At 42.1% G+C, this 23,112-nt stretch overlaps 2 protein-coding genes across 2 annotated transcripts in view; one reads left to right on the top strand and one right to left on the bottom strand.

The window, feature by feature from the left end:
• SLC49A4 (solute carrier family 49 member 4) overlaps positions 1-4,601 on the bottom strand; it is a 68,290-nt gene extending 63,689 nt beyond the window's left edge. Inside the window, exon 1 of the mRNA XM_082311753.1 lies at positions 4,039-4,601. Within this exon, the coding sequence (XP_082167879.1) occupies positions 4,039-4,513 (475 nt within the window). The 5' untranslated portion in view covers positions 4,514-4,601. The remainder of the gene's footprint in view (positions 1-4,038) is intronic.
• A 288-nt stretch (positions 4,602-4,889) lies between these two features.
• HSPBAP1 (HSPB1 associated protein 1) overlaps positions 4,890-23,112 on the top strand; it is a gene marked incomplete at its 3' end in the record, with an annotated part of 36,009 nt that continues 17,786 nt past the window's right edge. The window contains exons 1-2 of the mRNA XM_082312553.1: positions 4,890-4,973; positions 17,524-17,709. Coding sequence (XP_082168679.1) covers positions 4,937-4,973; positions 17,524-17,709 — 223 coding nt within the window. The 5' untranslated portion in view covers positions 4,890-4,936. The remainder of the gene's footprint in view (positions 4,974-17,523; positions 17,710-23,112) is intronic.

The raw sequence follows: 23,112 nt of genomic DNA, 5'->3' as shown, positions 1-23,112 counted from the left end.
AAACATCCTAACAGTTCTGTATGCTTATATTTATGGTTCTCTGGAAATGAAACACTCAAGGCACAAAACATCCATAAACACTCAAGCATCAGGTAACAAATTGTAGCTAATTTTAATCATGTAAACAACAAGGGTCCATCCGATGGCACACGGAAGTAATTTCCCATTTAATTTCAGTCTTATTGAATCTCTAAAGGTAATTATCATTTAAACAAGGACTCTCTAATCCTATTGCTGAAGAAAATGCACCAGATAAGACACATCTAGCTCCATGGCACACTCCAACTTTTAACCTTTCTTCACTAAGAAACCACCCAACCAAGACAGCACCTGTAATTCTACTTGTGGAAAAGGGTTTTCAAACCTGCTTCAAAATGGCACATACTCAAAAATGACGCACGCACACATAATTCCTGAGTTTCAACATGCACCCATCCCAGAACAGGACCAGGAAGTGTTACAGGTGCCACCACTGTCCCTATGACAGCACCCTAGCCAAGGAGCATCGAAAGCTCCTCCAGGCTCCCAAGGAAGACCACGCTGGTAGAAGTCTCCATTCAGCCAGAGAAAGCAGGGAGGCAGGAACAGGGCTTGCTCCCCAAAGAAAAACTTCCAGCTGTGATCTAAGCATCTGAAAATTAATGTATTTTTGAGAACAAGAGCTCAGGAAAAAAATACAAACTAGCTTCCAATATACGCGCCTTACAGAAACACCAGCTAAATCCAAGCTTCCTCCAATATCTCAAACACACTTTAAAATACACTGTTATCACCCTTCAAAAAAATTTGCGTATTCCTACTGAGTCTGTTCAGACCTTCAAGTAAGATTTTTCACAAATACAGCCTTGTTAAGACCATCACTACTCTCCTGATGAAAATGCACCCTCAATTTCATAAAAAAAAAAAAAACAAACAACAAAACAGGAAATCCCTATAAGTCTACAGGAACGTGGGCTTGGCCAACCAAGACTGTTTGTCACACTGCTTCTGACACCAACAGCCGTTCTGGGCCACGCGAGTCCTTGGGGGAGGCGTACAGTTGCCTGTAGTATCTCTGGCAGAAATTCCCCAGAGATCCAAGAGCTACCATCTACACATCTTTCCCAGCTCACATGTTCCTGCCATTCTCCAACTGCATTACCTGTGTCACCTGCAAACAGGCCTCTACAAAAAAAAAAAAAAATCCAGAAGACACACTTGGCAGGCCAGGAGGGAAAAGGTCACAAAGACCAAGAAACACTTTGAGGTTAGAAAACAAAAAAAAGTGTAATGTCTCCATCCTGGATCCCTTCTATACAGAACTGAAGAACAGATAATTCAGAGCTTGTTTAGCATACCTTGTACTAAAAATAAACACTGCTGTCCTCTCTTCTCAGAAGACCCTACACTTCTCCAAGAAGCTGTGATGGAACTGAATCATGAGGCCCAAGAAATGTTTCTTCCAACATGCCTATTGCTTAATATTTAACCTTTCCACTTCTAATTAGTTAAAAGGTAAAAAAAAAAGTTACCAAACCCTTATAAGCAGTACTGAAATAAGAAACCAGCACACAAATAATACAACAGACGTTTGGAATGGAAACAGATTTATGTTTCAAACTATATGCTACAATGAACAACTAAAAACCAAAAAGACAAAAACTTTTGGACTTCGTCTGAAGCATCGTAACACAAAATCAGACTTAACTGACAGCAGGCAGATACGTATCAATATCAGTTGGATATACCTCTGACTGTGAAGTATAGGACTATCTAAAAGCAGAATCTCCTCTCAAATTCTGACATGCATCATCTACAGTGTCATACTTCTGATACATGCCAGGTTTTACATGTTGACACTTCACAAATACATTTTTTTCCTGACAGTTCTGTTACTAGCTAACTCCAATGACAGATGATTGAAGCCAGGAGAGTAAATGGTGTCATTTCTCTATATTTTTGGTACAGAGAGTAAATTTGGTGTAACAACAAGCATTTGTACCCCTAAGGAAGTAAAATACTGCTCTTGCAAGGTCACACCCATCCAATTTTACAGCTTCAAAGCATTAGAGTCACGCTCCTCCCAGAACATGCGTACACCAAACAGCAGATACCTCCCCTGAACATGCCTCCAGTGGAAACGTGCCCCACGGGAGAGCTGGGCAGCAGCAGCTCTCCTCTTTGCTCCCTGAGAAACCAAGTGGCAGGACTCCACTGCCACTTCTAAAGCCAACAGCACCACATTCTCCGTGGGAATCATCCAGACTTGGAAAACAGTACGAAACACAACAGGACTCCCACAAAATCTGCTGCTGTGCAAAGAACACGCTCCAGAGCCCTTATGTACTCCTTATGCGTAAAGCCAATGAGTTGAGATGCTCTAGTTAGGCTATCAACCAAAATTCTCTCAACAAGGAAAGCAACAGAGCAAGAGCAAAGGGGTAGTTCATATCAGTATCTCCAATGAACATGGAAATTAAAAAAAAAACAAAAACCAACACAACCCCCACCCCCCAAAAAAAACCCCACCCAAGCAATCAGTTAAGGTAACGCGGAAAATACTTTTATATGTATTCTCATTAAGACAAGCTACACATGAAACCAAGAAATCCAGCAACTACATTACCAATCACATTAAAGCAACAACAAAACACTAATGTTTCTTCTTCCATGAGTTACTTCAAAACTTTTCCAATTTTTTTTTTCTTTGCATCGCTCAGAATCAACTTTGTAGAAAATGAAAACATAAAAATACAGACTTGGTTCTATAAGCACAGGTTCAAGTTTAGCTTTATTTCCTTCATACCATGAGCAGAGTCATTGTCTTCACTGTACAAAACAAAATAACTTAGTTTAATTTAAAGATAATTAACAACACTATTATACAGGAGTCTAGACAGACATTGTTGACTTAAGTCTTAAATTGCTTGAGACTGGCTGTACAGCCACCATGGACTCATTTGGAGAATGTATTTTCAGCCCAATAGGTTTTATTTCCCCAATGCCTCTTCAGTTTTAGGAAAAGCAATTCCAATTTTGAGACACAGGCCTTCTCAGCTACAACCTTTCTCCCTGCTTGCCTGCCTTCACTTTCCCCCCTTCCTTCCCACAAATGAGCTATTAATTCCTAAATAAATGGAATGAGTAGCACTTAACATCAGGAGCCACAAGGGTATGTAGGCTCCTATCTCCTGTTTAGAGGCCCGTTTAAACAGGAATTAAAAGACTAAACGCCTCTGTGGATTTAGGCCCAAAAGCTCAAATCTGCAAACAGAGGTACTTGACCTCGCCGGCGCGGTCCCCAGGGTGACCGCAGATGAACTGCGCAGGCCCTGGAGAAGTTCTCCAAAGAAAAACACCATTTTCAGAAGTTTGCTACCGAGACACAACGGCCTGACGCAAATTAGGAAACTCTCCCTCGTGCTTGTCTTCTGAAACCCTGGAGTGCAACTTCTGGTTTACATTCGCCGTCTTTGCATCTCCCTAGCGCAGCTAAAAGCAAACCACTGACTTCATGTCCAGTCTGCTTTTAAAAATGAAATTATTTCCTTCAAGATGCAGTGGCCGCCCTGAGCGCTGACATTCCTTGATCCAATCATCAACACACTTGGATCGCAGCCAATTACCAGAAAACACGACCATCTCCAGGCCAAACACCCGCATGGCAATGCCAGAAGGAAGCACATCTCCAGTCCCACACCTCAGCCACCACTTAAGATGCCGTAATTCCTCTTCGCTTTAGGAACAGCTTAAGTGCCTTCCTTGTGAACGGCCTTTGATGTGCCTTTGTTTGAGCAGTGTACTGAAAATAGCACTCAGGACGCCTTGAAAGCATTACTCAGCCCCTTTTAAGGCCGAGGCCACCAGCCCCGAGCGCAGCGGGCAGCCCCGGCCCGGCGGCGCTCCCTCCCCCGGCCTCACGACCACCGCGCCGCCCCTCACCGCGGCGTCGGCGGGACACGGCCACGGCCACGGCGTCCCCGCCCGGCCCGGGGGAAGCCGCAGGAGCGGGGCGGGGAGCCCCGACCCCCCGGGCCCGCCGCCCCCGGCCCCGCTCACCCTTCTTGTCCATGAGCCACATGAAGAAGAAGCAGGGCGCGAAGCCGATGGGCCCCCAGAAGACGAGCAGGGCGATGTCCCAGCCGCTGAAGCCGAAGGCCAGGCGGGCCGAGTTCTGGATGGGGCCCCAGCTGTTCCACACCAGGCCCTGCGCGAAGCCCAGCAGCGAGAAGAGCAGCAGCACCAGCCACCGCCGCCCGTAGACGCGGCCCGCCAACGGCGCCAGATGCCGCACGGGCACCGGCACCGCCGGGCCCCCCGCCGGCCCCCGCGGCTGCGGCCGCCGCCGTTGCTGCTGCTGCTGGGGCGGCGGCCGCAGGAGGGGCTGCCGCTCCTCCGCGCTGCTCCAGCCTAAGCCCATCTGCGGGGGCGCTGACGGGGGCCCGCCGGGGAGGAGGGGACGGGGCCGGGGAAGGGACACCCACACTTCAACCCCCGAGCGCGGCGCCGCTGCCCCGGCCCGGCACAGCCGCATGCGCGGTCGGGGAGGGCCGGCGGCCGCCTCCTTCCTCCGCCGGCGAGGGGAGGAGGGAAGCGGCGCCGGGGAGGAGAGCCGGGCCCGCTGCCCGCAGGGAGAGAGCCGTGCCGGCGGACAGCCGCGGCGCCGGGGAAGCCCCTGGGCCGTCACCCCGCGGGGAGAGGGGACTGGGGTCCCGGGGCAGGAGCGGGGCGGCCTGCGGGAAGCGAGGGGTCCCTCGGATGTCACCGGAGGGGACGCGGGGAGCCACCGCCTGGGGGCCGCCGCCAGCCCCGGCCGTCAGCCGCCACCGCGGCCCCGCCCCGCGGGGCAGGGCGCAGCGGGCCGGGCCGGCGCCCGGGCCGGGCTCCCCCTTCCGCTAGCGAGGGCGGTGCCGAGGGGAGCCCGCCGGAGCCGCCCCGGAGGGAGAGCCGGAGGAGCATGGCCGGGGCGGAGAGCCGCCGTCCTCCCGCGCCGGGTAGGTGCCCCTCGCCCCTCCGCGCCCGCCCAGCCGCGGAGGCCGCCGCCCCGACCCGGGCCCGCCGCGCTGCGGCCTAGCGCGGCCCGGCTGCGCGGCGAGGCCCAGGCCCGGCAGCGCGGCTTGTCTGCAGGCCGCGGGGCAGCGAGGCGGGGGCGTGAGCGGGGCCTCCATGCCTCTCCCTCAGCTCCGCCTCCCACACGTCCCTCTCGGGCGTGGGCCCGGTGCCGCCGCGGCCGCAGAGGGCAGAGCTAGGCTGGCCCTTCAGCGGGCCGGGGTGCCTTCGTGTGGGGAAGTACTGCAGCTGAGCTTCTCCCTTTTAAAGGGACAAGTAAATTGTTTTGTGTTGAGGTGGATACAAACCAGCTATGGTCCGAAAAACAGTAGGATTCAGGTACAGCCTGCACTTAAATCCATTTTAAAAGAATTTAGATGAATCTAAATCGCCCATCATGTGGGCGACAGTAAGCTCATTAAAAACTCTTACCGTTTAAGTAGATTGAAGTATATATTCATACCATTAGGTTGCGTGAGTATTTATCTGTACATCTACCATCTGCACTTGTCATGAAATTAATGGCTCGTGTGCTGCACAATGCTTCATCTTTCCTGAAAAAAATGAGGTATTTCAGTTTGGCTTGCTTAGGCATTCTGTCACGAAGTCTGGAAGTTGGCGTGATAAATGCCTGTCTGCTTAACTGGGGAGAGCTGAACAGCGGGATCCACACGAGCTGGTTTTAGATCCACTGTCAGTGTCGTAACTCTGATGTGCTGGGCAGCATACGTCTGAATTTCACACATCGTGTCCGTTCCACGGTTTTGCAGCCAAAACCACGCACTCCCATGAAATTCTTCCCAAAATGTACAGACGTTGCCTTTCGTTTAGCCTACACAGCTCTGTTTGCTAGACTGAGGTTCAAATTAGAAATTGCACTGAAGGTGCAAAAAGGAAGTTTATACCAACTGAAAGCAGCAGAACTATGATCAGAAAGAAAAAGAGATTCTGTCTAGAAAAGTTCAGGAAATTCCCCAGGAAAAATAAAATTCATGCACAATTAAATAATGGGGGGGACATGCAGATAGTAAACTAAAACTTGAGCTTGCCATGTACAACTGTAGTGACAAAAATAAAATACAGTAAAAATATTGGACGAGATTCAGATTTGATCATGACCGATGAATATTCCAGTAGGGCTTTGGGGATCCAAGTAAGATTAATTCCCTGCTTTACTAGGTCTTTTTTGTACATTACCACCTCAGCATAGTTTAGCCCATGCCAAAATGTTCGTTCAATTTACAATCGCTATGTTACTACTATAATGTAATTGATTCGGTGGCATTGTGCCGAAGACAAAGTGCTGTCATTTGCAGAAGTAAACAAAGTGAAAAAATGTTTCTCTCTCTGAACATTTTTCAAATAACTGTAGTAGTTGTGGGGGTTTCTTGGTGGTTCTAGTGGCAGGAAACCCATCCAGAAATAAGGCAAGTGGGGCTTTGCAGTGTCCTTTAACTGTAAAACTTGCCTCGTACTACCTGCATAGTAAAATGGAAACTTGAATACAAGCAGGATAACTCTTTGATAACTTATCCAAGCCATCTCATCTTATGATGGGTTTAAACATAGTTTGACTCTTGCGTGGGTCAGCAAGAAAGAGAAATTTCTGAGAAACATCAACAAAAGAAAGGAGCTGTCAAAATAGGCTCAGAAGATCTAGGGTTATTTACTATTGACTTAATCATGATTTAAATAATTTATTTTAATTGCTTGATTTGAAATTACTCCATCTTTTCATAGTTTCACAACCCATATGCGCATCTTTCAGTCATGGCCTGACCTTTTCTATTCCAGCTATTTAATTAACACAGTGTAATATTCTGTGTGAATTATTCTTGTTTGCAGGATATGGTACCATTTAAATTTGTTAATGTAAAGGAGCAGTGCATTGTTGATAAACTGTTGGAAACCAAATTAGCTTTATCTTGCAGCTAGCTGATTGCATTATTTCACTCATGGGTATAATACTTCTCTAAATATGCTAATTTCACTCTTTTCTCCGTGTGGTGACATTTTTACTGTTCTCATTACTGACATTTGTAATATTTGGGGTGGGGAAATCTTTTCTTGCTTTAACCTCATTATAATGTAGCTAAAGAGATTTGAATACTATCAGATGAAGTGCACATGTATCCAGGCAAGTGGAAACGTTATTTTGTCTCCTGGCCCAGAACTTTCACGCCTATAGCAGGACTTGCATGGACTTGGCACCTAGATCCAAAATTGTACTACAGAAGCCCATCCAGTTACTAGTTGCCCAACCACGATAGCATATCCATTGTTAGGTGCCTCCATTTCAAACCTAAAAGCTCTCCAGGTGGTTGTGTCTCTGTATTCATGCCTGTCTGCCTGTGTCTGGCCTAAAACCTTCTGGAATTCATCTTAGGAGGAGTTGGTGGCCTGGAGCTCTGATAGAGTAGTGGTGATGGATAAAAATTACATGGCTGAAGCTGTTACTGCTGCCAAATGCTCATCCCATCCCTGAGGCAGGCCTGGCTGATCCGCTTATGAGTTGGCACCTAGACTATGCTGATTTAAGCCCATCTTATTAAGATAAACTGAAGGCTTTGACAGGTTTGTTATAACCTTGAGGCATCTGGAGAGTCTAATTCAGCTTAAACACATCTATCATGTGATGGTTGAGCTGAGCAGTCCAGGAGAGTATGCCCGCCATGGTGCAACCCCCAGTTCCTAGAGCATTAGGAAGTGCCATTTGCTTTCTCCAGTTATCATGTTTTTGACAGATTGGCTCTCCACGTGACTTTCTTCAGAGTGATTTGATGAACTTCAGCATCTCGTTGTTCTTAATGCTTCTCTCCCAACAACTCCTAACATCACGTGTGCAATCTCGTACTTTCTTGTGTCAACTCATATCTTGCAATCTGGCAAGTAGCAATTCATTGCGTGCCCTACAAAGGCTAGAAGAATTTTGGCACAAAATAGGTGGGACCCGAAATTCATTCAAAGATTCAAAAGTGGCATTTAGCCAATTCTGAATATTCCTTCCAGCATCCAAAGAGGCCTGTTTTCCAGTGATATCCCTCCACTTCTAGACTTCAGCAGGAGTTGTGACAATGTCGTTTCAGAGCTGCCATAAACAGCACTAGTGTAGCAGGGAGCTATAACGGTTCTCTTCTTTACACCCCCTGTCTTGAACAACACCTTTGAAGGTGAGCCTGTGAGGTGTGAGCAAATCCCGTTCTTCCCTCATCAAGTTTTGACATCCCTTTCCTTTTAGTTAGGTTACAATTTAGGAACGGGTTGTTTGGGATCTGCTCTGTTTTGGACTTGGTTTGGGCAACTTCCAATCTGTGCATTCTGTACCTTTCAGCATCTTTTCTCGCCTTTCTTTTTTATTGAGAGGTAGATAGACTTCCAGCTCTAACATCGTACAATGATTTCCTTGTACTTCAGGAGGAAGAAGGTTTTACAGTGCTTCCTTTTTCTTTTTTCTAGTATCAACAAGAAACAAAAAGACACATCTTCAGCTTATGAAAGCTTAACAGTTTTATTCTTAAATTCAAATATCAGTGTTATCCAGTGGGCATTCATTTATACCTTTGGATTGCAGGCTATGATAGCCACATTGCAAAGTGACCACTGTAGTGGAGATGGTTCTAGGTTTGTGGTGAGCCAGGGCCCATTGCAAGGTCCTTTAGGGAGATGTGGGGTAGTTCCTTTCTCTTGTGGAGGCTACCTTTGTGGTTGGCCAATGAAAGACGTCTCACCAGATTCCCTGTAGACCACGCTGTAGGTTCTTTACTGTAGCTCTCAAAAGGAAAATGTGAAAGTCACACCTGACTTGGGCTTTGAGGACATTTAAATCATTTTGTACTCCATTTCTTCTTGTTCTGTGATTCATCACCTGCTTAACAATGAACATGCATATGATAATTGTATCTATCTGCTTTGAGGGGGAGGTGGAAGCTGTATGATGTCTTTCATCCAAGCTCATTTTGATGGCTACTTCCCTACCTCACTTAGACAGCCTTCAGGCTCAGTGTCTTAGGTATTTTAGGGACATTATGTTGAAGCTCCAACCTCAGCAGACCATGGTCCCTATGTTCTTTCATTTTATTCAGGGCCGCCATGTGCAAGTAACCGCAAATAACATCGGTAGAGTATTTTGCATCCCAAAGTTGTGTTAGGGAAATCCAGTTTCAAAGACTGATGGTTTCCTGTCTTCCCAAAAACCTGAGAATGATGGAAATAAACTGAGTCACACGAGGATGTTAGGCTTCAGTTGGGAGCACAGGCTGAAAATCTCCACCTGTCTCCTTGGGCTAGGACTGCCTCAGTGTAGATCTCATTTTCCTCTGATGCCAGCAAGAAGAGGTAATCATATTGCTCTGGTCCTGGTCTATCCATTGTGTCTCTGGTGAATGTGTTTCATTTTTGATTAGACTTTGTCATTGGTTTTCCTATTGTCTTACATTGAAGCAGCAAAGAGTAACTTACTTAATTATTGCTCTGTTATAATTAACGATGTAGGCATTAGGGAGTTTGTTTCTGTTGGTCTGGCTGGTCACGCTTGGCTGGCGTACAATAGGTATGCTGTGTGGTCTCCAAATGAGTCTTCTGAAGACCTCATTGTCTGGGTAGGTGTTTGGGATCAGATCCATGTTGAAGACATAATGCTCACAAAATGTTGTTTGTTTGGAAATGTGGCTCTCTATCGTGTAATTCTGTATAGAAAGAAGAGGCTAACTTGATTATTTCTGTGCTTTTCTGAACATGGGCATATATGATTTAAGATTAAATTATTCTACGCTTTGTGATCACAGACACAATGAGATTCTTGGGAGTAGATACAGTAGCATGGGATTTTGATTTCTATTAGAGTATTTCAACAAGAACGATGGTAAGGCAGTTTGGATGTCTTGGTCTAAGAGTGCAACTTTAACCTTTTGCAGTTTTATTGTTTTGCTAATGTTCAGGGGGTTATCTTAAATTTCTAAAAGTACCATGTTATTTTGGCGACTAGATACAGAAGACATTATTGCTTCCAATACTAATATTGAGTTAGTCAATGGTTGATGTAGTAACATTAATGTTTAAAAGGAATCTGAAAATATTGAAACTCCTCTACTGAAAGGACTTTTCCAGATATACTAAAAGGTTGACAGACTCTGATTTTTGGTAAATTTTGCATATCGCAAGAAGCTTCCAAAATTCAAAGCAGCAGCCCTGTCATGGTTTCTTCTAAAATTAAAGGTCACCTTCAGTCTCCAGAAAAGCAGGTGCAGCTGATTAGAACAAGAGTTCATGCACATCTGAGTGGAGATTGGGGCCTGCAGGGTCCTTGATCTTTTCTGATATTTAGCTCTTGGTGTTTACAGATAAAGAAACTTTGCAGGCAGTTGTTATTTGAAAAAGAAAAGAGAAAGAAAATCTCTGGAGGGAAGATGGTAAAGATATGTTGATACCACTAGCAGCAGCTTGTTGAATTATAAAGTTGTGAAAGATAAGCTTCTATGTAATAAGGCTGTGCTTTTTCAGTAAAAACAGAGTTTCTTTTATGATTAATATTTATATTAAAAAGAAGAACTAACTTTAATGAAATGTTAAGGTTGAAAATGAAATTAGAAGAGCTTGGTAGTTCACATTTTGGTGAGCTATATTAGGTCAAATGTATCCTTAGCTCTGCATTATGTCAAAGCAAGATTTTACATTCTTTATATGAACCCCAAGATTCAAAACATACACTGTTAACAGTTTTTCACAGACAAATTTCATGTTGCTGCATGAGAACCTTTATCAAGAGAAATAGCAACTTGAAACAAAGGTGAAGCTCAATTCTGCTTGTTTTACCCATGCTGAAAGAACTGGAATGATGTAAACAGATGGAATAATAGCCATGCTCTTTGTTTAATATTCCTGTAATAATGGCAATTCCTGAATCTAATACCCTAATTGTGCACATTGGTTATTACGCACTTCAGAAACTGTTCTTGAGCTTCACATGGTAGGTCTCTCTGGTTTCTTTCAAGTCAATAATTTATGTAATTCAAAAATACTTCTTTTATTCTTTTAAAGTATAATTTCATTCTGACAATTATACCTCTAATTGACTCAGTCGTTAATCATAATTTGTATCCTATGTATTATAATAACAAACAAAGTCTTGTATACTTCCATCATAACTCCTTTGCGGATCAAATTCAAAAGGCTCAGTTGTATTATTGACTATTTATTACAATGGCTTATGGGAAAAAACATATTTTTAGAATACTGTTGACTGTTACTGACTATTTACTACAATAGCTTATGGGAAAACGGTGTATTTTAGAAGATTTAGATTCTTTTGCAGCTGTCATTTTGAAGTTCTTGTCAGTCAAGTTTGCAGGATAGGACAACAATAAAGTCATAAATGGGTACAGTTTCTGACAGTGAATTTTATACAGTGCATTCATCAATTTAAGAGTAGTGCATTCATATTTACTACTAACAAGGAACAGAAAAATAGAAATAAACTTTACTTACAACATGAACAAATTCTTTTTTCTTAAAAATATAGATGTTAGTTCCCTGATGTGCCAGTTCCCTTACTTTCAATCATAATGTTACATTACTATTACGTTTTGTATTAAATTTCCCGTCTATTAGGAAATGTTGTGAGAAATATGTATCAGTGCCGGTGGGATATTGGGAAGAAACGGCTTTGCTGCTAAATTTCCTCAGCAGCAGGTGGGTGTAATTTACACCCCAAACAGACAGGAAGGTGGAATTGTAGCAACCTAGCTTAAGAAGAACAATCTCTCCTTCGGAGAAACTCTTTTGTATCCTGATGGAAGGTTTTGGTCAAAGACCATAGTCTTTTCCTTCAAAAGAAAATGAAATGCCATTTATCCTACAGGTGCTGCAGTTTTATTGTGTTTCACTTTGCTTTCCGCAATTTTGCCAATAATAAGTATACAAACTTAATTGGAAATACATTTAGTATGACTTCTGTCAGTTGTACCTATCCTAATTTTCCTGGCTTTGGGAGGGTGGGAGGGGAAGGGGGTATTTCAGATGGCAGAAGATGCAGGCAGGAGCTGTAATGACAAGGAGGGAAAGGAAAGCATTTCTACTAGAGGAGACCAGAGGAGCTGAGGTCATTCAACATTGAGTTAGTTAGCTGAAAACCGACACGACTGCTTTATAAAAGTGCGTTACAGGATGGGAGGAGAAGAGACAACAAGCAGAAGCTGTCCAGGGGTTCAGAAAGAGCTTTCTAGGAAGAGCCCTAGGGGATTTAGGAAGGAATTTCATAAATGTATGCTTGAGATGATATGCCGTCATTTAGAGCAGGGGTGGGAAGTCCCTCCCAGTGCTGTGTTCTGGGCTCAACCTCTTAGCCCACCCCTAGGACGTCTGGCAGATATTTCCTTTTCTTTATCAGAAGGACAGTTTGAGGTTTGAGGGCATAACCCACGCTCTTATCTTACTTTGTCTTGAGTCACTCAGACTTACTGTAAGAAAAACTGGAAGATGCTCAGCCCTGCTGCAGCAGGACTGGAAAGTGAGTGCAAATACAAATTCCTCTCCTGGCCTCTTTTCTTTTCTTTTTCCTTCTGCAGTAGCAGACACAGAGGGCAAGGAAGGGCGTGTAGACTCCAGGCTACCAGAGTAAGCTTCAGGTGCCAGTTTTACCGGTGCAGAGATGCGTTTGACCGGTCTGTCCTGAGAGGCTCCATGCAACTGCTAACTATCCTTCAGTAGCCAAAATATCTGTGCAAATCTAGGTTAGATTCCCCCCCTGGCTATGCTGCATCTGTAGTATTGACATTCCCAGAGCCAAAAATAATAGTATCAGCAATAACTGGTCAGGAAGTAATACCTAGATGTTCATGCGGTATATATCCTGAAAAGTACTCGTGTATATTTAAATGCATTCTGTTTGCTCAGAGCAGGCTGATTATAGTGCATAACGTTGTAATCACATGCAGATTATTTAAAGTTGTTTTTTAATTTACAGAGTTAATGTACTGTGAAGTGATTAAGTCTGACCTCCAAACCAAGTCACTTCTCTTTGGTTTGGAGAGTTTCCCCATCCTCCCCCATACCTTATCTTTTCCCACTCCTGGTTGTTGGATAGTTAAGATTTTGGGGGTTAGTTGATTTTTTGAGTGGCTGCTCTGTATTAATGTATTCAAAATGCCCAATTTTTCTTTTAACTTTTTATAATTTTTTTAAAGAAACAAGGATAATGAAGCATTACAGATTTGCAAGAAAAACAATTTGACGATGCTTATACCAAATATATTACCAGGATTTCCTTGTACTCCCTCTTTTAGAAAATAATTTTAATACCTCTCAATTAAATCTCATATTTAAGCAGCAGGGTGTTTTGGCAGAAGCCAACTACCACGCACTAATGAACTCTTCTAATTTGCTAAATTATTTTAAATGAATGACAGTACATTTAGCTTTTTAATGACAGTACATTTTACTTCTGAACAACTTTGATCAAGTCCACTTTTCGTCAGACTGCCTGCTGTGCTAAACTCTTTATTCCCAAACCCCACTCAGTTATTCAGAAAAATTCTAATCAGAAACATTAAATTATTTTCTCTCTTAGAAGCACAAAGTCTGCTGCAAAGTACTTAGCCAATTCATCGCTTTTCTTTTACCTGCCCTCAGTGCTGAAGCCTGGATAAGTCTTCGTATTTGACAACACTTCATGTAAAGACGACTGGAGAGCTTTGTTTTTTTAATTGGAAGATCTCTATTTTGCAATGTGTTACCTTTCTAAAGAACACCTACGTTTTTCACCAATTATATAGGCTGTCACAGTTACAAAACTTGAGCTAAAACTTGGTTCAGTTTTTCAGTTCCTGGTTGGATTCTATACATGCCTTGTGTAAAGTCAAAACATGAGACAAATTATTCCTGCTTCCTTTTGTACCGTGAAGCCACATCATTTGTGGAGCCTGATAGAAAGAACTAATTTAACAGTAGTCCTTTTCTCTTTTGGATCAGAGTACAACTGAGAAAATGAAGACTCCAACAGAGCTTTTCTTTTCAAAGGGAATATGCATTTCTATTCTCTCCTGCTACCTGATCTCCCCTAGGAATTTGGTATCTAATGCCCAAGATGTGCCATGGACATTTTGTTTCTTTGCAACACATTTTATTTATACACCTTGTGCTTATACACATCTGTGTCCAAACTATATGCCCTTATATACGCTAGACAACCTCAGGTTTTGCCTAGGAATCAATTACCATCAATTTCAGGTTAGGAAATACTGAGAAGCAAGAGCCCAGTGTATGAGGTCTTTGTGAAGCTATGATAACCATAACTAAGGAAAAGATTGCTGTTATTTTAAATTACAAATTTTTCTGCTAATCTCTCTTTCAAGAGATATCTTCAGATATCTCTTTTAATTACTTTTTACTGCTCCTACAGCATATAGTTCCATCAGAAATCTCTGTTGGTCGTGAGCAGAGTTCTCCAAATTATCATCATATCTATTTGATGTAGTATATGATATTTACCTTTTATCGTGTGCCTTTTCTCTAACAGGCATTTAGATATGCATGACAAATATTATGGGGAAAGAATTATGTTTAGCTGACTGCTGTTCTCACCAAGGAATACATAAAACTGAATCAAAACACTTAAAGATTCTTTGCACAAAATTGGCAAGAATACCCTTTGCAAAAAACCTTAATGTTCATTTCTCTAATGCTTTAAGTTTTTTAAAACGTTTCAAACTTCACTACTGATTAAATCATTTGTATTGTATGTGATTATCTGTATCAGGAAAAGATATATACTTATTTAACAATGATTTTAAGATAGGAATGATTAGCATTTTACTAAGACAGACTGTCCTCTTTCATTGTTTCTAAATTTTATAGGGAAATAGGTTTACAGCTGAATAAAGAGTGGTGACATGACAAAAGCCTCCAGCTAACGTTGAGTAGAGGAGAGGCTATTTAGTCTAATAGTGTTTTTTGGTTTGGCATTGATACAAACTCTCCCAGTAGCTTGAGCTCTGCACTTCCTACTGTATATTCACTGTGGTTAAAACCACACCTTTCAAAAGCACAATATGCATGTGGAAATCACATTAGAAAGCCACACAGAATCAACAGTTGGCTTTGATGAGCCTTCGTGTCTCTCCCAGTACAATTTCTGCTTTTGTAGCACATCCCAGCTGTTGACTGAAGTTTCAGGATAAACCTGAAGCTTTTGCAATAAAACTCAGCTTTACAAAATCCTCCAAAAAAGTGCCACCAATTTCTTGCATTTCTTTGGATTTATATCCTCTAAAATAAGTAAATGCACTGCCCTTAAAACAAAAACAATTGAGTGGTCAAAAAGACAGCCATGCGGTGATAAACTTAGCCTAAGCAGGAATAATTTCATTTTTACGAGTTGGAAAATCTGAAAGGTATGTAAGGCCAGCCAGCTCCCACATTGTGAAAGCCACTTCTGCGCGATATTATAATTGCACCTGTTAGAGACGGAAGAAGTTTTATAAATCTCTCTGGGAGTGTTCCGATCTGGACTGAGCCTTGCCTTTAGTCTTTGAGCAGCATCACTGCAAAAAAACCATGCTGAGCCTTAGCCTCTTGCCCTGCCTCGCAGCCAGCTCCGGGTAGCTGCACCCGCGCGTTCCGTTGTGTCTGCAGATGGTCCTTCTGCCTTCTCTGGCCTTGCTCCCTCTAGGTACACTAACCTATTGCTCGGAAACCCCCAGAGCCTCCTTCCGGGGGTAGTGAAGACCATATGGTAAGACATACGGTCCCCGTGAGGCCTCCTTATGTCCTGGTTGTGCAAGTTGCTGGAGCGCGAGACTGAAGGCCAAGTGTCGTAGACATCTCTGTGTCACAGCAACACCATCCTCTCAAGTGTTGCTCTGCGTATGAGAGCAAATGTGGAAAACAAACCAAAATCCAAACTCCCTCCTGTCATCTGCCTTAAGAAAGGGAAGCCATTTAAAAATTTTATGTTCCATGAAGATAAAATATTGGAGGTCTTTAGTTTTAAAGCTTCAAGCTGGAGTTTTCATGAGGAGTGGAAGGAGAGAGCGATTCAGTTTCCCTGGAGGTCTGTGGGAGAAGGGACCCCCTTGATTGTAGGAGACCCCAGCCCTGATACCTGCCGCTGAATCTGTGTGAAGACAGCAGTTTAGTTTAGAAAATTAAAAAGTACAGCTATGCTGGAGTATAAACCCTGCCAAAAGAAGGGGGACTCACAAAAGTTTCCAAACAGATTTGGCATACAGCATGCACAGAGTTCCTCTTATTCCTGCCATTCGCACTTCAGCGTTCATGTATTTATTTTAAGCTGTTATGTTTGAAACAATCGTGAAGAACCTTGGTGACCTTGTTCCTGGTGGGTCATCTTCTGTGTTTCCCCCAGCTGGGACTGCTGGGCTGCCCTGTGTGGGACTGGCTGGTTCTCCACTACCTGTCCCACCACCCACACATGGGGAAGAGTGAGAGGCAAAAATAGCACCCAGCAGTAAAGAGAATTTTGTTGTCCTGTATTTATTTAACCCATTGTGCATGACAGACCATAATTTGACCCCTAAATAGAGTGAGTGAATTGGTTGGTTTGGTTTAAATGAGCTGCTAGGAGTCATGGGGAACCATATGTATTGATTCAGTATGTTAAATCTTAGGCATTATACAGATACAAATTCTGGATGAGTTAACCTCAATGGAGGTTAAAATAATGAATAGATTTTTTTTTTATGATCTGGGGTTGTAGTCCACTGCTTCAGCTCTATGGAGCTGTTATGGTTTTTTGTTTTTTTGTTTTTTTGTTTTTTAAATCAGGTTTTCATTCTCAATATGTCCCTAAAGAAAAGTTGTTCTGACAGTGCTGAGTTTATTCAAGGTTGCCAGCGTTTCAGCTTGACAGTTTCAGTGGGGCATATAAATCTCTAAACAGCAAAGGAGTAAGTGGAAATCTCGGGTTACTTTAGTTCTTGGATTGGCACAGTTCCCTTTTTCTAAAATTTTGTAGGTGAAAAGGAATTTTAAAACGCTTTAAAAATACCTGCTAATTTGGTTATGGTGCCGTTTCTTGGTTTAAATCAAATGCGTAGGAACCTGGTGTGTCATCTCTGACAATGCTCTACACTTCTTGGAAAGAATCCCATGCAGAAAGACTATTACTCATAAAATTTATGTTCTCTAAACTCTGGACATTATTCATAAGGTTTTTTTATTGTTAGACTAATTCTAAACAGTTTGGCTACAGTGCTTTATTGCCCAAGCCACAAGTGAAAATTCTAAGCACATGCCTATTTTTTTTTTTTTTTTTTTATATTTTGTGTGGTAATACACTGCTTTAAACTTTAATTTAGTGCAGGAATGTTTTTTCAGTGTTTGCAGTAGAAATTTGACTTCAAAAAAAATCTACAAATATAATAATCAACCATAAACAAAGGAGGTGTTAGTTCTTAATGTTTCCCATGCTGTGGGAGGTGATAGGTAACACTTAATGTATCATAAATCATCTCTCTACAGCTGGTTTTTTTCTTTACATAGGTGAAGATGTCAAACCATTTACTCCTGGGAAAGCTAAGGAAATTGTGATGTCTCTACAGCAACCTGCAGTCTTCTGTAACATGGTTGGTGACTGGCCAGCCCTGCACTGGAATGTGAAATACCTTTCTGCGCTGTTGGATGGGAAGACAATCCAGTTTAGGCTAGGTCTGAAGACAGTGGATTTAGGTGAGATTGAGGTGGACTGGTGTAACATATTACAGCTCTGTTTTTTTACGTTCTGCACTCCTCTGCCTCTCCATTCTCACTGTTCACTCTCTAATGTATTACTTTTCACCACAGGCTTTGCTTTTAGGGCATTGGGTTTGGCCAACAGTGGCACTCTCCTTTCTCTTTGTTGTGTGTTTATTCTTAGAAGTCTGGTGAGTAACACTACCATATGAGAATCAAGCATCTCCGTTTTCTTTCCTTGCTTTGTAGTATGTGTGGTTGGTCCTGGTCTTTTACATGATTCAGATGTTCATGTGAGCTGAGCTTCCATATCCACAAACCTGAGTGCATTAAAAATTAACCAATTAACAGGTCTATCTTGTTTTTTTTTTAATCTGGATAATGGTGATAATACTCGCCTTTCTCTCAGAGCTTTTATAGGACCATGGTTGTTTTCAATACTTTAAAGTTCTGTGATAAAAGATGCTATACAAATATAAAGCGTTGAGAAAATTACTTGACACCGGTACAATAATCTCACCTCTAAACCTCAAGATTCACTCAGACATCTACGAACACGCCATGGGAGAAAGACAATTTTTGCACTTGATTTTAAATACCACAACTCTATTTTGGTCTGTAGCCACACAATAGTAGTCATCCTCTATCCATGGACAGAGTTTCCTACCAGGGAGGGAAGATACAGGAAGCGTGCTCCAAGATGGCAATCTGCTAGCCACTTGAGAGATTATTCATTGCTTTATTCATGCCCTGTACATCCCTTGCCCTCCCAGCTACGTACCAACATACATTTTGCCATGCACTTTCTCCCTTTTGCCTCAAGTATCTTGTCTCCCTTCAATCTTTTTTTTCCTAGGCCAGACAAACCCAGTTCTTAAAAAATGTTCAATATAAGTCATGTTTTTTTAGACCCTACCTAGCTATTCTTTCTGTGCTCTTCTAACCTTCTTCAGTTGGACCACATCTTTCTTGGAATACAGGGTCTGCATAAAGACTCCATATTAGGGTCTGCCCGTTCCTATGGAAGTGGTAGGATTACATCACGTTATCTTACTTAACAACACTTGTTACTGACCATATTATTTCATGTTCAATTTTTGAAAGAGAAGTGATGAAACAGAAGGAAGTGTTAGAAGGAAATTACTTGGCATTTCAGGATTTCAAAGCATTTTACCAGCATAGATTAATGATTCCTACGCCATTCCTGGGAAAACATGTTATTTATTTACTTTCTACAGTTGGGATAATGGAGGTGTAGAATTAATACATTGGTACACATCTTTGCAGTAATGTCTCTATAGTTCGATGAGGTATCAGCCAGTTCTTGCACTACATGTAAAAGGCATCCCATTGCCAATAGGGAAGAAGTTGCATATATATGACATTTTCCTTGATACCTTGTTAACATATCTCAGTTGTAATATGGAGGGCTTACCAGATAAAAGGATGGTTTTGGTCCTAGTCTCCATTAATTAGTAGGCACTTTTTGAGAGCCAAATGGGTATTACAGCTGGGAAATCTTCTGATGGGATTGATGGAGTGTTATGTAGCTAAGTGATGGATTGATGCTACCAACTAAGTAGATGAGTCATCACTTAACAATAACTTGTAGTCACTAGGGATGTAGAGTGGATTTAAATTGGAGTTTGTGTCTTGAAGTTGCATCTATCTATATTTTGCTTTTTCATAAAGGCATCAATCCCTAGGCAGCAATCGGTTTGTCTCCAGGAACCTCCATTATATGCTAATGTGAGCTAGAAATGGGTAGACCCTTCAGGGGTTATATTGTAACTGAATGAGACCTGTGATGCTATGAAAAATTTGCATTGTAAGGATATATTAGTGAAGCCATTAGCCAAGCCATCTCAGAGTCTGAAATAATGTAATACATTTCGTGCACCACTGTCATTTGGAAGATGGTTGATCTCATTCTTGTGTACTTAACATTGTTTTTCAACGAGGGCCTCTCTTTCTTATCATTGTTCCTGCTAACTTTCCCAGATGAAATGGAGGCAGTGGTGTGATTGGAGAAAGCAACAGGAGAATACAACTAAAATTGTATTGATCTCTCAGAATGTTCCTCCCATGTTTACAACAGATTCATTGCCTTAAGACTAGATGGGACCAAACTCCTGCTACTGAGTTGGAAACATAGGCAAGAAAGAAACTGTTCTGTTTGCGGATATATTTTGGTGTTGCTCTGAAATGACTGCTTCAGAGTTTCTGAGATTATTTAAGCCATGAGGTTCATCTGGAAGATCCTAAATAATTTGAGACCTCTTACTATGACAACTTCTCATCTTTCTTTAGTGACACATCTGCAGCCTGGCAGGGGCGGGATTCCCAAACTGAAGATTCCTTAAGTCTTAAACAGTGAGAACTGCAAATGGGGCAACTTGGTGGAAGTTTCTTGGATTTTATATTTGCTTTTCTTGCTAGTTTGGAGCTTCCTGAGGCATATAGATATGGAAGGCACATTTGAAACATGGAAAACATAGGGGCTAGCAGTATTATTTGTGTGAATTATTTGTACCTACCTAAGGTTGTGTGTTTGATAGTATTCTGTCTGATTACACAAGTTAAATAGTATATGTCCATAAAAGGGGGAAAAATACAATCAGAGGATTAAGCATTGACAGAGATACCTCCAGAGAGAGTACCAGCATTCATTACAAGAACAATGAAGGTGCTATTAATCAGGAAATTGCTATCCATCTAGTTCCAGCCATGCTGAAAGATTTATTTTTCTGAGGTGAGATAAAGGGTGGGGAGCAGCTACGGAAGTTGAGTTTCTGGCAGAGAAAATGCAGCATTACAGCCCATCTATCTGATGGCTATCTGGAGCACACCAGCAATTACAAAGGAAGAAGAAAGCTTACACAAAACTGACTTCTGTATGCAGACGTTTCTTATTTTGACCATTTTCTCCGGTTCTTTAGTAAAGTGAATAGACAATGAGTTTACTGTGAAGAAGCTGGAGAGAGGAAGAGGTTGTCATGCTGATCAGTTATGAGTCACAAGATCTCTGGAGGAAATGTCTCTTAGAGATGCTGGATAGAGCTGATGCTGTCAGATACGCAGTTAGATAGAAAAGGGCTGCAACTTGGACATCTGCCCGAGAGGTTCTACCGCTAAGGATGGCGAAAGAATTTAGACCTCTGAGGTTTGATATAGAGAGGGACTGCAAAGGTGGCTGTAGACTCAGTAGCTGAATAGGAGGCTGAAAATATAATACAAACACCGTACGCTGAATAAACATCACATAAAGCTGAGATTTGAGGTTGTTATTGGAGTTGGATCTGGATGGACCTTTTTTTGGTTTGTGAGTGTGCCTGTGCTTTGTTATAGTATTAAATGGGTATTCTTTGCTTGGATTATTTGTTTAAATAATTTTAATTCCCCAGCAGCTGTGAACAGACATTTGGTTTTCTTTTAAGTTTAAAGAAATGGAGGAGACATTTCACTTGCATTCTTACTGGAGCTTTAGCTTTATTTCCTAAGGCTATCATCCTTTTTTTTTTCTACATTTCCCTTAGTATACATTGCAAACACTGTCTTTCTGAGTAGAACAGAATTGACATCTGTTAGGACCAAACCTTAACTAAGGAGGGGAGCTGCTTCCTCCAAAAAGCACTTCTTCCCTCTCTCCCTCCCTTTGGTTTCAATCTGTGGCATTAGGTGGGAGAGAGGAGGACTGTCATGCTTTCAGTCACCATGTCATCAGACAGCACTGGTGGCTTAATCTACAATTTATCAGTTACAAAACATCTTCAGCTTTTAGTCATTAAGTATTAGCAAACTGGTTAATAATGTTCTTGCTTTCAGCTGCCCATTGCTAACATTTTCACTCTTAATTGCAGTCTACAAATCCATCTAAGCAATCTGCCCAGATTGCCCAAATACGTTTTTTATTACTATTTATTCTTCCATAAGCACCCACACCTTGGTACTGAACAAGTTATGAATTAAACCAAGAACCCTGCCCTGAGGAGACTGTATCCTAGAAGATAGTCTTGCCTTTCATAGCTGGATTTTTTAAAATAAAGCTCAGAGTGAAATACACTGTGAGGTAGAAAGAGGCTTTAAAATTCTTGCCTTTGAAACACTTGCTCCTGAGTTATCTTGGAAAATAGGCAGTGTCCTAAGCACTCTTTTTTTCTCATCAAAACAATACAGATATTGAGCCACCTTCAGTAGTGCTTGTATCTTTTATCTAATCTTTCCATCAGACCATCTTTTAGTAAAACCATGTGCACTGCATTAATGACTGGGTATCAGGAGAGGGCATTGGACTGCAACACAGACAGGGAATCAGATACAGGGGTGTTTGGTTTTTGCAGGTGATTTACATGTCTTGTATGCAGTTCTTTGGTAGAGAGCCCTTCTACTGCACAGACCCAGGTTATGGATTGCTGAATAGTGGGGCTTATCTGACATTTTTAGTTAATGAATTTGATAGTGAGGGGAAGGAAAACCACTACATAGGCTGCTACAATGGAAAATGGCAAAATGATAGTGATAAAGGTTTGTAAAAGCTGTTCTCCCACCCAAAGGGAATAAGAACAAATGAATGAGACTCTATGGGAATTGCTGCAATAACAAAATGAGACGGGTAAAGAACTAAGAGTTGCTGCTGCACAACAGTGAAAGGATCCCATTTCTGAGCAGCTCTATGCAAGTTACACAGGTTACATTGCAGCTCCATCATTGTCATTCATGCAGGCTGCAGTAATTTTTTCCCAGTAGTAGATATAGTAAAGTAATTTTTTTTTTTAACATTGGATAAGTCTCTTTGAAGCTGGCACAATTAGCGGCTGTGGGAAATGAAGATCTCTGATTAACTACAATTAAAGTGTGCTGTGATGTAGGTTATCTTGTAGGCCTTCCAAGTGACCTGACCTTGAGCTGAAAGGCTGTATCAGTCAGCCTGACCAAAGCATGACGGGAGCAAAACACTGCTGGTAAATACTTTTTATGTCTGCCAAGGAACACCGCAGTATGCTTTTGTCAGTCCCAAATGAAAAATAAGGACGCATGGCATTTTAGATGGATCATTGGCACGCGTGTGGCTCCGTAATTTGCTTCCTATGCATTACTGTGCTGATTTGGTTATTGCTTTAGGGAAAGAGAAAGATGAACATGTCCATCTACATAAATCCATGGAGACAAAATAAAGGGTACAGAAATACTTGTGTGCACATTTGCAGCTCACACTTAAGAAGGGAGATGAAGCAAAGGACAGGCTCTCAGTTGTTTAGGGAACTTGGGCATATTATTGAGTTACGGTGCTGAAGGGTGCCTTGCACGTGAACAACAGTAAACTATTGGTGTGCTTTTACCTCACAGCAAGTTCAAGGTAACAACCAGTCACTTAAAGCTTAATGAAAAAGCAATAGTCTC

This window comes from Platalea leucorodia (assembly GCF_965183815.1).
Source record: "Platalea leucorodia genome assembly, chromosome: 5".
NCBI lineage: Eukaryota > Metazoa > Chordata > Aves > Pelecaniformes > Threskiornithidae > Platalea > Platalea leucorodia.
This window is presented reverse-complemented; position numbering and strand designations above follow the sequence as displayed.